Source organism: Heterodontus francisci, chromosome 26 (genome assembly GCF_036365525.1).
Source record: "Heterodontus francisci isolate sHetFra1 chromosome 26, sHetFra1.hap1, whole genome shotgun sequence".
Taxonomy (NCBI): Eukaryota; Metazoa; Chordata; class Chondrichthyes; order Heterodontiformes; family Heterodontidae; genus Heterodontus; species Heterodontus francisci.
Window position 1 is genome coordinate 71240643 of NC_090396.1, and position 12771 is coordinate 71253413.

General features: G+C 46.6%; 1 protein-coding gene across 5 annotated transcripts in view; it reads right to left on the reverse strand.

Annotated features, from left to right (window-relative positions):
* Positions 1 to 6050: 6050 nt before the first annotated feature.
* Positions 6051 to 12771, reverse strand: part of adap2 (ArfGAP with dual PH domains 2) — a 38684-nt gene continuing 31963 nt past the window's right edge. For 2 of the 5 annotated variants that reach the window (XM_068058551.1, XM_068058550.1), the window contains exons 10-11: positions 10939 to 11167; positions 10135 to 10346 (exon numbers count right to left, since the gene is read on the reverse strand). In XM_068058551.1, coding sequence (XP_067914652.1) covers positions 10204 to 10346; positions 10939 to 11167 — 372 coding nt within the window. In that variant the 3' untranslated portion in view covers positions 10135 to 10203. Of the gene's footprint in view, positions 7092 to 10131; positions 10347 to 10938; positions 11168 to 12771 lie in introns of those variants that run through there. The other 3 variants (XM_068058548.1, XM_068058549.1, XM_068058547.1) reach the window with 3 other exon arrangements.

The following is a 12771-nucleotide window of genomic DNA, read 5'->3' on the forward strand; positions in this document are numbered from 1 at the left end:
AAATGTGATACCGACCCAATTTCATTCTGGCTGAAAAGATCTTGCAATTCTATCCAGCGCCCTTTGCCTCTTCGGAACCTCCCAAAGAGTTTCACAGCCAGGCAGTTTTGTTAGATAAATGAGTTCAAATCCCACAGGTGTGCACTTAGAGAATTTAAATTCAGTTTTAAAAATTTGGAAATAAAATGACCATGAAACTGTCAAAGTGTCAGATAAAGCCACCTGCTTCACCAATTTTCTTTTAGGGAAAGAATCTTGCCTTCTTTATCCAGTCTGAGTCGATATGTAACGCCTGCCCCACACCAACATGGTTGATTCATAACTGCCCTCCGAAGTAGCCTAGCCAACCCACTCAATTATTTACTGCCTTTTCAGAGATGAGCAATAAATGCTGGCTTGCCAACAATGCCCAAAACCTGCCAATTCTTCTTCTTCTTTGGCCTTCTTGTCTCGAGAGACAATGGGTAAGCGCCTGGAGGTGATCAGTGGTGTGTGAAGCAGCGCCTGGAGTGGCTATAAAGGCCAATTCTAGAGTGACAGGCTCTTCTACAGGTGCTGCAGAAAAATTTGTTTGACGGGGCTGTTACACATTTGGCTCTCCCCTTACGCTGCTGTCTTTTTTCCTGCCAACTGCTAAGTCTCTTCGACTTGCCACGCTTTAGCCCCGCCTTTATGGCTGCCCGCCAGCTCTGGCGAACGCTGGCAACTGACTCCCACGACTTGTGATCAATGTCACAGGACTTCATGTCGCGCTTGCAGACGTCTTTAAAGCGGAGACATGGACGGCCGGTGGGTCTGATACCAGTGGCGAGCTCGCTGTACAATGTGTCTTTGGGGATCCTGCCATCTTCCATGCGGCTCACATGGCCAAGCCATCTCAAGCGCTGCTGACTCAGTAGTGTGTACAAGCTGGGGATGTTGGCCGCCTTGAGGACTTCTGTGTTGGAGATACGGTCCTGCCACCTGATGCCAAGTATTCTCCGGAGGCAGCGAAGATGGAATGAATTGAGACGTCGCTCTTGGCTGACATACGTTGTCCAGGCCTCGCTGCCATAGAGCAAGGTACTGAGGACACAGGCTTGATACACTTGGACTTTTGTGTTCAGTGTCAGTGCGCCATTTTCCCACACTCTCTTGGCCAGTCTGGACATAGCAGTGGAAGCCTTTCCCATGCGCTTGTTGATTTCTGCATCTAGAGACAGGTTACTGGTGATAGTTGAGCCTAGGTAGGTGAACTCTTGAACCACTTCCAGAGCGTGGTCGCCAATATTGACGGATGGAGCATTTCTGACGTCCTGCCCCATGATGTTCGTTTTCTTGAGGCTGATGGTTAGGCTAAATTCATTGCAGGCAGCCGCAAACCTGTCGATGAGACTCTGCAGGCACTCTTCAGTGTGAGATGTTAAAGCAGCATTGTCAGCAAAGAGGAGTTCCCTGATGAGGACTTTCCGTACTTTGGACTTCGCTCTTCGACGGGCAAAGTTAAACAACCTGCCCCCTGATCTTGTGTGGAGGAAAATTCCTTCTTCAGAGGACTTGAACGCATGTGAAAGCAGCAGGGAGAAGAAAATCCCAAAAAGTGTGGGTGCGAGAACACAGCCCTGTTTCACGCCACTCAGGATAGGAAAGGGCTCTGATGAGGAGCCACCATGTTGAATTGTGCCTTTCATATTGACATGGAATGAGGTGATGATACTTAGTAGCTTTGGTGGACATCCGATCTTTTCTAGTAGTCTGAAGAGACCACATCTGCTGACGAGGTCAAAGGCTTTGGTGAGATCAATTAAAGCAATGTAGAGGGGCATCTGTTGTTCGCGGCATTTCTCCTGTATCTGACGAAGGGAGAACAGCATGTCAATGGTCGATCTCTCTGCACGAAAGCCACACTGTGCCTCAGGGTAGATGCGCTCGGCCAGCTTCTGGAGCCTGTTTAGAGCGACTCGAGCAATGACTTTCCCCACTATGCTGAGCAGGGAGATTCCACGGTAGTTGTTGCAGTCACCGCGGTCACCTTTGTTTTTATAGAGGGTGATGATGTTGGCATCGCGCATGTCCTGGGGTACTGCTCCCTCGTCCCAGCACAGGCACAGCGGTTCATGGAGTGCTGAGAGTATAGCAGGCTTGGCACTCTTGATTATTTCAGGGGTAATGCTGTCCTTCCTAGGGGCTTTTCCGCTGGCTAGAGAATCAATGGCATCACTGAGTTCCGATTTTGTTGGCTGTATGTCCAGCTCATCCATGACTGGTAGAGGCCAGGCTGCATTGAGGGCAGTCTCAGTGACAACAATCTCCCTGGAGTACAGTTCTAGGTAGTGCTCAACCCAGCGGTCCATTTGTTTGCGTTGGTCAGTGATTATGTCCCCTGATTTAGATTTGAGGGGGGCGATCTTCTTGATGGTTGGCCCAAGAGCTCTCTCAATGCCATCATACATTCCTCTGATGTTTCCGGTGTCTGAGGCCAGCTGAATATGACTGCATAGGTGTTGCCAGTAGTCATTTGCGCAGCGCCGGCTGTTCTTTGTGCAGTGCTTCTGGCTGCTTTAAGTGCTACGGATGTTAACTCGCTGGGGGCTTTCTTGTAGTTCAACAGTGCAATGCGCTTAGCGGCTATGACAGGTTCCAGCTCTTCATTATGAGATTGAAACCAGTCTGCATTTCTCTTCGCACGTTTGCCATAGGTGGTCAAAGCTGACTCATAGATGGCGTCTCTGATGTGGGCCCACTTGCTCTCAGCATCCCCTGTGGGAGTGTTTTGAAGGGCTGTTACAAGTGAATTTAGAAATTTTTGTAACAGCTGTGGGTGAGAAATTCTGCTCGTGTTGATGCGCGGGGGGCCCTTCTGCTTGGAATGATGCAACTTCTTTGGTCTGAGTCTAACCTTGCTGCACACCAGGGAGTGGTCGGTGTCGCAGTCCGCACTGTGGAAGCTGCATGTGATTTGAACACTGTTTAAGGCGGCTCGCCTTGTGACAATGAGGTCTAGCTGGTGCCAACGACGTGATCTTGGGTGCCTCCATGAAACCTGGTGACAGGGTTTAGTGTGAAAGAACGAGTTGGTGAGGCAGAGGTTATGATAGGTACACAACTCGAGCAGTCTCTGCCCGTTCTCATTCATCCTTCCAACGCCATAGCGATGCCCACAACCTGCCAATTAATACTTCTTTAAAAAGGTGGCTTGCAGAAAGAAGAACCTGAGAGATTGAAGCTGTTTCCCCTTTTAAAAGAGAGTAGAAAGGGTGAGGCCAGTCTGTGTCCGATCATATAGAATCCATCAGGTTGCAGAAGGCATTTCTAATCAGGAGTGGTGGGGGAGGCGGGGGCGTTGGCGAGTGTGGTGAGAACATGTGTTGGCAATAAAGTACCAAACATGTGAGTGTCACATCTGTGCACACTGAACTGGAACGCCTTCACTACACCTGTGAGCTGGAACACCCTCATTACACCTGTGAACTGGAACACCTTCACTACACCTGTGAGCTGGAACACCTTCACTACACCTGTGAACTGGAACACCTTCACTACACCTGTGAACTGGAACACCTTCACTGCACCTGTGAACTGGAACACCTTCACTACACCTGTGAACTGGAACACCTTAATAGCACCTGTGAGCTGGAACACCTTCACTACACCTGTGAACTGGAACACCTTCACTACACCTGTGAACTGGAACACCTTCATTGCACCTGTGAGCTGGAACACCTTCACTACACCTGTGAACTGGAACACCTTCACTGCACCTGTGAGCTGGAACACCTTCACTACACCTGTGAACTGGAACACCTTCATTGGACCTGTGAGCTGGAACACCTTCACTACACCTGTGAACTGGAACACCTTCACTACACCTGTGAACTGGAACACCTTCATTGGACCTGTGAGCTGGAACACCTTCACTACACCTGTGAACTGGAACACCTTCATTGGACCTGTGAGCTGGAACACCTTCACTACACCTGTGAACTGGAACACCTTCACTACACCTGTGAACTGGAACACCTTCACTGCACCTGTGAGCTGGAACACCTTCACTACACCTGTGAACTGGAACACCTTCATTGCACCTGTGAGCTGGAACACCTTCACTGCACCTGTGAACTGGAACACCTTCACTGCACCTGTGAACTGGAACACCTTCACTACACCTGTGAACTGGAACACCTTCATTGCACCTGTGAGCTGGAACACCTTCACTGCACCTGTGAACTGGAACACCTTCACTACACCTGTGAACTGGAACACCTTCACTACACCTGTGAACTGGAACACCTTCACTGCACCCGTGAACTGGAACACCTTCATTGCACCTGTGAGCTGGAACACCTTCACTGCACCTGTGAACTGGAACACCTTCACTACACCTGTGAGCTGGAACACCTTCACTACACCTGTGAGCTGGAACACCTTCACTACACCTGTGAACTGGAACACCTTCGCTACACCTTTGAGCTGGAACACCTTCACTACACCTGTGAGCTGGAACACCTTCACTACACCTGTGAACTGGAACACCTTCGCTACGCCTTTGAGCTGGAACACCTTCGCTACACCTGTGAGCTGGAACACCTTCGCTACACCTGTGAGCTGGAACACCTTCGCTACACCTGTGAGCTAGAACACCTTCACTACACCTGTGAACTGGAACACCTTCACTTCACCTGTGAACTGGAACACCTTAGCTACGCTGGTGAGCTGGAACACCTTCGCTACACCTGTGAGCTGGAACACCTTCGCTACACCTGAGCTGGAACACCTTCGCTACTCCGGTGAACTGGAACACCTTCACTTCACCTGTGAGCTGGAACACCTTAGCTACGCTGGTGAACTGGAACACTTGCACTACACCTGTGAGCTGTGTACATAGATTTCTGATAAAACTGAAAACCACTGATATAACAAAATATTTAATGAATCGGATTCCGTTCTCCTTAAAGAGATTTCCACCTTTTTGTTTCGACATTCTCTTTATTGTTTTAAGAAAGCAAAACTGTGTGCGAAATGTAACCAAAGTGAATGGTCAAATATATCTATTTTACAAGGGAGTTATTGTTTTAATATTTTACAGAGAAACAGTCCTATAGACTGTAGGTCCCCTGCCATTTCAGAACTCAATACTACATCTGTTTTTTGTGTCTGTCAGTTAAGAGCCACAATTATTATTAAAAGCTCCTGAAGGAATAATTCTACGAAAGTACGATGCAGTCCAGGTTTCACCAAAAGCCAACACTGAAAAGGGGAACTCCTGACTGTAGGCGGGAATGTAGCGTATGGTTAATGTACGAGCACCAACAGACAAGGGAGAAAAAGAACCCATGCACCACAACCAAAGTGTTTTCAAAGTTAGAAAGTGAGGAAACTTTACTGGGTTTCAGATTAGTATTGTGAGTCAGCAGGCAGTGTGGGATCGAGCCTATCCTAGTGCTCTGTAATTGCAACATACTGCATCTACTCAGAGGCAATGTGCCAAGACCCAATCTGCACACTCAATTCCCAATGAGGGTGAGAAGTAATGAGAGAGAATGTCACCAATGGTGTTCAAAATTATGAAGCAGTTTTGATTGACTAGATATGGAGAAACTAGGAGGATCGGTAACCAGAGGATACAGATTTAAGATAATTGTCGAAACAACCAGAGGCAAAATCAAAAAAAAGTATTTTTAACATGGCGAGTTGTTCTGATCTGGAATGCATTGCCTGAAAGGGCGGTGGAAGCAGATTCAATAACTTTCAAATGGGATTTGAACATACAATTGAAAAGACATAATTTGCAGGGCCATGGGAAGGAGTCTGGGGACTAATTGGATAGTTCTTTCAAAGAGGCAGCACTGGGACGAATAGACTCCTGTGCTGTAGGATTCTATGAAACTCGCTGGCCAAATCCCACATTCACCTTGAAGCAGATCTCTGGACTGCTCAGGTTCTTAGCTGAGGTATATTGTGTGGGTCAGAGAAACTGTCTTTCCCCTCCCCCCCCCCCACAAAAAAATGGGGAGAGGGGAGAATTGTTATTTTCCACCCCCACCCCCCCCCCCCCCCCCCCACCCCCCGGACTCTGGCACACAGTTCCATGTACTGCAGCCAGTAGCTCTCCTTCCCTGGCTGACCCTGCCCTTGTGGCTCTTCTTCCTGTGTGAGCCTTGGCACTGAATCTTGGCAGGCTCTTTGACTGTGTAAGGCATCACAGCAAGCCTGCTCCTGTCCCAAACCTAGAACATGCCTGGTTATTGTGATTCAGCATCATTGAAGGCAATGCTTTTACTGACTTAGCCACTGGGGAGCTGAATTTAAAAAAAAAAACAAATGAATCAGGAAAACATTTTAAGTGTAATTAAGGGTTCCTGTTAACCAAAGGATCACAGTCTGAGAGAAGATATAACAAAATATACTTCAATATGGCTGAGCCATCAATAGCCCTAAACCAGGAGTGCCGTTAGTCTGTGAAATAATGTCAGCAGTCCCTTGGCTTTTGGTTTCAGTTTGCCTGCATTCCAAATCTTGTGGTGCAGAAGGAAATGGTTCTGAGGAATTGCTTCAAAGAAGATATTCAGTGACTTCAAAAGGAAGTTGGATGACCACCTAAGAGAAATAGGCTTGCTATGGGGATGAAGTGGCAAGCAGAACTGACTGCATAGCTCCATGGAGAGCTGGCATGGTTTCAATAGGCCAAATGGCCTCTTTCAGTACCGTAAATGACTCTGACTCTATAAGTCTTGCCAATTTTGTCTGTGCTGTATAGTTCCAAAATCGTCTCACTCAAGCCCCAACTTTTCATAATTGAATTGTAACAGGTGCTTTCAACAGAAGCACATCTATTGGAACAGAGTCACTGGCGGAGGCCCTGGATCACTGATGGAGGAGTCATAGCTTTGTTTAGTCAAACCCCAGAGTCTAGTAGGCACCCTGTGTCACACAGAGTGTGCAGGTGGCTCCATCTGCTGTTTAGTCTATTCAGAGCGAGGGACTGTCATCCAAAAGAGGAGTGCCTCCCTTATTTATTGCAGAGTATCTTCTGAGTGGAATGCCTGTTCTGAGTCTGGCCATCCCTTTCTTGTGTTATCATCACCTTTGCTTCCTCCTTAAAGTAGCCTCAACTGAAAAAGAAACAGTCAGTTAGTCATTATTTTCACACTGCTTTGCTGCCTTTTATTCTGCGATGCCGTATTTTCACCCTACTGCTTCCTATTTTCGAAGGAAGAGCTGAGGTATTATTGAAGAAGAAATGTATCTGCATTGGGCAATCTCAGTGACTCAGTGAGTTACATGCACTGCCCAGCATATATCTCAGCTCTACAGACCAGAGTGGGGGTTCCAGGCTCGGTCCCTTCTGCTCAGAAGTAGCTGATCTCCGATGGAACAGTTGTAGGGGTGTTACAGTGTGCCCCTGAGCCACAGAACACAATAACAGGCAAGTTGCTGGTCTACTGGACAGTGCAAATGCATCAGACAGCAGCTTGCTGAAATACGATGACCCTGCTACGACCAGGAGAGAAAGGTGCCTAGGGGTCCCTCTCAGCCTTCACCTGATCTTACCGTAACAGGGTTTTATTTTTACACACATCGTGTTTTTAGCTCCCACTTAGTGAATCCTTGTTCATCACTTTTCAATTATAAGGCAAAGAAACCAGCACAAACAGGTTTTCTTAAATTTCAACTTTTCTTCTTTAAATCTGTTAAACTTGAACTTAAACTCTAATTCGGTTGACGCCTATGGATACGAGGCACCCATGCTAGCCTGCATACGCAATACACACATGCAAATGAGACTGAAAAGAGCAGAAGAAAAATAAAGTGGAACAGTTTGAGGCAATATCTGAAGAGTTTTTGTTACAGTTCTTCGAGCTCACTGTAGAGTCCTTGATTATAGGTAGATCTTGCTTTTCGTTGGGGCCCAGTATTCTTCTTAAACCTTGTTCACTGTAGGAGACTTTTCTCTCTTGGGGTTCATGTGTCTTCAGTGAGTCCAGAGGCTTGTGAGAAAGAGATGGGAGCAGACAGGAGAGATCTTCTCAGTCCAGGAGCAAACAGTCTTTCTGAGTTCAAACTCTCTGTGGCTGATTCAAAAAACCCTGGAACAGCCAGTTAGTCATGTGACCAGCTGGTCCAACCATTCCTGGCCCCTGTGGATTGCATCACCCCAGTAGGCCCTGGAATGCGCTTCCCCATCCCCTCACTGTCCGGTGATCAACATCCATTGTGGGTTGAATGTGTCAGGGAATGGTCCTTTGTCTACACAAGCACCGTCTGTTAGAATGCAAATGTTTTTTCCAGCAAGGCTGATCTGTTCAACAAGTCATTTCCTTGCTCCAGCAACAGTTCAAAATCAATGTTCATATGACAAAACCAATGTGCCTCATTCTTGGCAGGTGGGGACCTGCATGACACCTCCACACCCAGCGGAATGAAGTGCGATTTGAGAAAAGCATGTTCTGCTGTGCTCTCCATTAGGGTTTCTTCTTCACTGAGCGGGTGTGTCCTGATAAAGCCTTTAGTTTCTTTAGTTTCTCTTTAGTTTCCAGCAGTCAGCTCTTAAATGCCCTGCTTTATTACAATGGAAGCATACTGGTGGCCGGGTCTCACTCTTGCTCACATCACCTTCCTTTTTGGCTAGAGGAGGGCCCCCTGTGTCTCCTTTCCTTTCTCTCCCAGGACTGCTTAGGCTCCTATCACCTTCCCACCCTTTGTCTTTTCAGATTTGTGGGGGTGACTAGGAAAGGTTCCCCCCTGGGAGACCGACTTATAAATTAAAGCAAAATCATCAGCCAGAACAGCTGCTTTCTGGGCTCTCTGAACCTGCTACACCTCTACATGTATCTTTATGGAGAGTGGGAGAGAGTGTTTAAATTCCTCTTACAGAATTACTTCTCTGAGAGTCTCATAGCTGAGCTGTACTTTAAGAGCCCTCAGCCACTGGTCAAAAGCCAGCTGCTTGCTTCTTTCAAACTCCAGGTAAATTTGATTAGCTTGCTTCTTGAGGGTTCTAAACTTTTGGCGACAGGCTTTGGGTACTAATTCATATGCCCGGAGGATAGCATTTTTTTGTCAGTTCATAATTTGATAAACTCTCATCTGGCAACAGGGAATAAAGCTCATGGGTTTTTCCGGTTAGCTTGTTTTGTAATAAAAGAGGCCAAGTCTCAGCTGGCCATTTTAGCTGCCTCACCAGTTTCTCAAAGGACACAAAAAATGCTTCTACATCCTCCTCATTGAATTTTGGAATTAGTTGAGCTAGTTTTAACAATTTTGTACCCAGCCCTGAATTACGCTCCTCCATATTGGCCATGCTTTCACTGGGGTTACTCTGTCACCCCCTAGTTAACACAAGCCACTTCAGCTCCCTTTCTTTGAATTCTTTCTGGAATATTCTTTCTCTCTCTCTCTCCCTCTCGGTTCCTTCTCCTGTCATTCTCTCTCTGTTTCCTTTCTTTCTCCACGTTCCTTCTGGAAGGCTCTCTCTCCCTCTCCTCCAATTCAAGTTTCCTCTGTTCCAATTGTATCTTTGCTAACAATACTCTCTCGGACTCTGCTTCTAACCCTGTTTCTGCTTCTTCAGATTCAAGGGAAAAATGGTTGGCCACTAGCCTTAGAAGTTCAGACTTCCTAGCCTTGCCACGTACAGTGATCCCACACTGCTCAGCCATTTTTTTCAACTCCTCCATAGACAGTGCATTTAACTTATCCCAAGTTACTTCACCCTGGCTTGGGGAGCGACTAGCTTCAGTTGCAGAAATGGTAGTATTCAAGCACAAGAAAACCTGTATTGAAATCTTGCTCTTTTTTGATTGGGAACAATTTGGCTTCCCACTTCCAATTTCTCTCATTTGTCTGTGGGTAAAATCCTGGATGGTAGCCCACAAATTTCTGTTATGGCCAGGTGAGAAAGGTTTCTAAGGGTCCCTCTCAGCCTTCACCTGGTTTTAATGTAATAGAGTTTTATTTTTACACACACTGTTTTTAGCTCCCCCTTGGTGAATCCTTGTTCACGGCTTTTCAATTATAAGGCAAAGAAACCAGCATAAACAGGTTTTCTTCAGTTTAAAGAAGAAAAGTTGAAATTTATTAAACTTGAACTTAAACTCTAATTCGATTGACGCCTACGGATACACGACACGCCCACGCTAGCATACATACGTGATACACACATGCAAATAGAGACAGAAGAAAAATAAAGTGGAAAAGTATGAGGCAATAACTGAAGAGTTTTTGTTACGGTTCTTCAAGCTCACTGTAGAGTCCTTGATTGTAGGTAGATCTTGCTTTTTGTTGGGGCCCAGTATTCTTCTTAAACCTTGTTCGCTGTAGGAGACATTTCTCTTTTGGGGTTCCTGTGTCTTCAGTGAGTCCAGAGGCTTGTGAGAAAGAGATGGGATCAGACAGGAGAGATCTTCTCAGTCCAGGAGCAAACAGTCTTTCTAAGTTCAAACTCTCTGTGACTAGTTCAAAAAAACCCTGGAACAGCCAGTTAGTCATGTGACCAGCTGGTCCAACCAGTCCTGGCCCCTGTGGATTGCATTACCCAGCAGGCCCTGCAATGCACTTCCCCACCCCCTCACTGTCCAGTGATCAACATCCATTGTGGGTTGAATGTGTCAGGAAATGGTCCTTTGTCTACACAAGCACCGTCTGTTAGAATGCAAATGTTTTTTCTAGCCACATCTTCACTTCAGCAACCGATCGAAATCAATGTTCATATGACAAAACCAATGTGCCTCATTCTTGGCAGGTGGGGGCCTGCATGACAACCCGCATGGTGGAATAGCTCCGAATGTTGTCTGATATAATCATACATGAAAAACCGCCAATATGGGTAAGAGTGCTGCCAAATGTAGCCCTCAGACAACAGCCTTACCTCCCATGAGCTAACATAACACAGACCAAATACTGGGAGAAGTAAGAAAGACACTTTCAACCAGACAGTGATTCCCTGTTGAACTTTCTTACCTGTGTAATCCTGGGTGGACATCGGCTTGAAAATCACTTCTTTAAAAGCCATGATCCATTCCTTGCGGTCCTGGTTGTTCTCACAGGTAAACACAAACTTCCTTTCTGGTGTCTCAATTGTTATCCCCAAGTTCCATTTGTTGCCTTTGACGCCGGGAGGGAGGCCCTCTGTCACGTTATACCCATACTCTGAATGTCCAATGAACACCTCCCCTTGTGCATAGGCATCCTGAAAGAAAGAACTTTCATTTATACAGTGTCTTTCATGATGTCCCAAAGCTCTTTATAGCCAAGTGAGTACTTTGTTTAAGGTGTAGTCACTGTAGGAAACTGCAGCAGCCAGATTGTGCACAGCATGTTTCCACACACAGCAATGTGATAATGACCAGATAATCTATTTTTAGTAAATTCAGACAAAGGGTCATTGGCCTGAATCGTTAACTCTGTTTCTCTGCTGCCAGACTTACTTCGTTTCCAGCATTTTCTGTCTTTATTTCACTTTTCCAGCATCCGCAGTATTTTGCTATTGGTTTGCTGTTGTAGTGATGTTGATTGAGGCATAAATATGGGCCCAGGGCACAGGGAAAATGCCCCTGTTCTTCTTTGATATAGTGCCTGGGACCTTTTATGTCCACCTGAGCGGGCAGATGGGGCCTCAGTTTAACTGAGGTCTCATCTGGAAGGCAGCACCACCAACAGCGCAGCACTTCCTCAGTACTGCACTGGGACTGGCAGCCTAGGGTTTGTGTTCAATACCCTGGAATGAGACTCGAACCCACAACTTTCTGACTCCGAGGTGAGAGTGCAACCTCAAACTCAGACACGGCAGCACTTTTGGCCTCTGGTAAATCCTGGAAAATAGAGCAATGACTCCCCCTGGTGGCTCAGTGGCTAAAATGCATGACACTGAGCCATGCAGCCCAATAGGTCCTGGATTGGGTAATTTTAATCTAACTTGCCTGGTGGGGAAATTGATGCAAGCAGATTGTCCGCAATGGAGAGCAAAATTTAGTGACCGATCTGATTGCGTCAGTTTCACATTGGGTGAGTTAAGCTAAAATTAGCCCCGTCTGGAAATACTCAGCAGGTTTAGATTAGATTAGATTAGAGATACAGCACTGAAACAGGCCCTTCGGCCCACCGAGTCTGTGCCGACCATCAACCACCCATTTATACTAATCCTACACTAATCCCATATTCCTACCAAACATCCCCACCTGTCCCTATATTTCCCTACCACCTACCTATACTAGTGACAATTTATAATAGCCAATTTACCTATCAACCTGCAAGTCTTTTGGCTTGTGGGAGGAAACCGGAGCACCCGGAGAAAACCCACGCAGACACAGGGAGAACTTGCAAACTCCACACAGGCAGTACCCAGAATCGAACCCGGGTCCATGGAGCTGTGAGGCTGCAGTGCTAACCACTGCGCCACTGTGCCGGCAACATCTCTTTTTATTTGTTTGTGGGATGCGGGTGTCGCTGGCTAGGCCAGCATTTATTGCCCATCCCTAATTGCCCTTGAACAAGGGCAACGAGGGCGTTTAAGAGTCAACCACATTTGCCGATGGTGTGGAGTCACATGTAGGCCAGACCGGGTAAGGACAGCAGATTTCTTTACCTAAAGGACATTAATGAATCAGATGGGTTTTTACAACAATCAACAATGGTTTCATGGTCACCATTAGACTAGCTTTTAATTCCAGATGTGTGAATTGAATTCAAATTTCACCATCTGCCGTGGTGGGATTCGAACACATGCACCCAGAGCATTAGCCTGGGCTCTGGTTTACTAGTCCAGTGACACTATGGAGAGAGAACGAGAGTTAA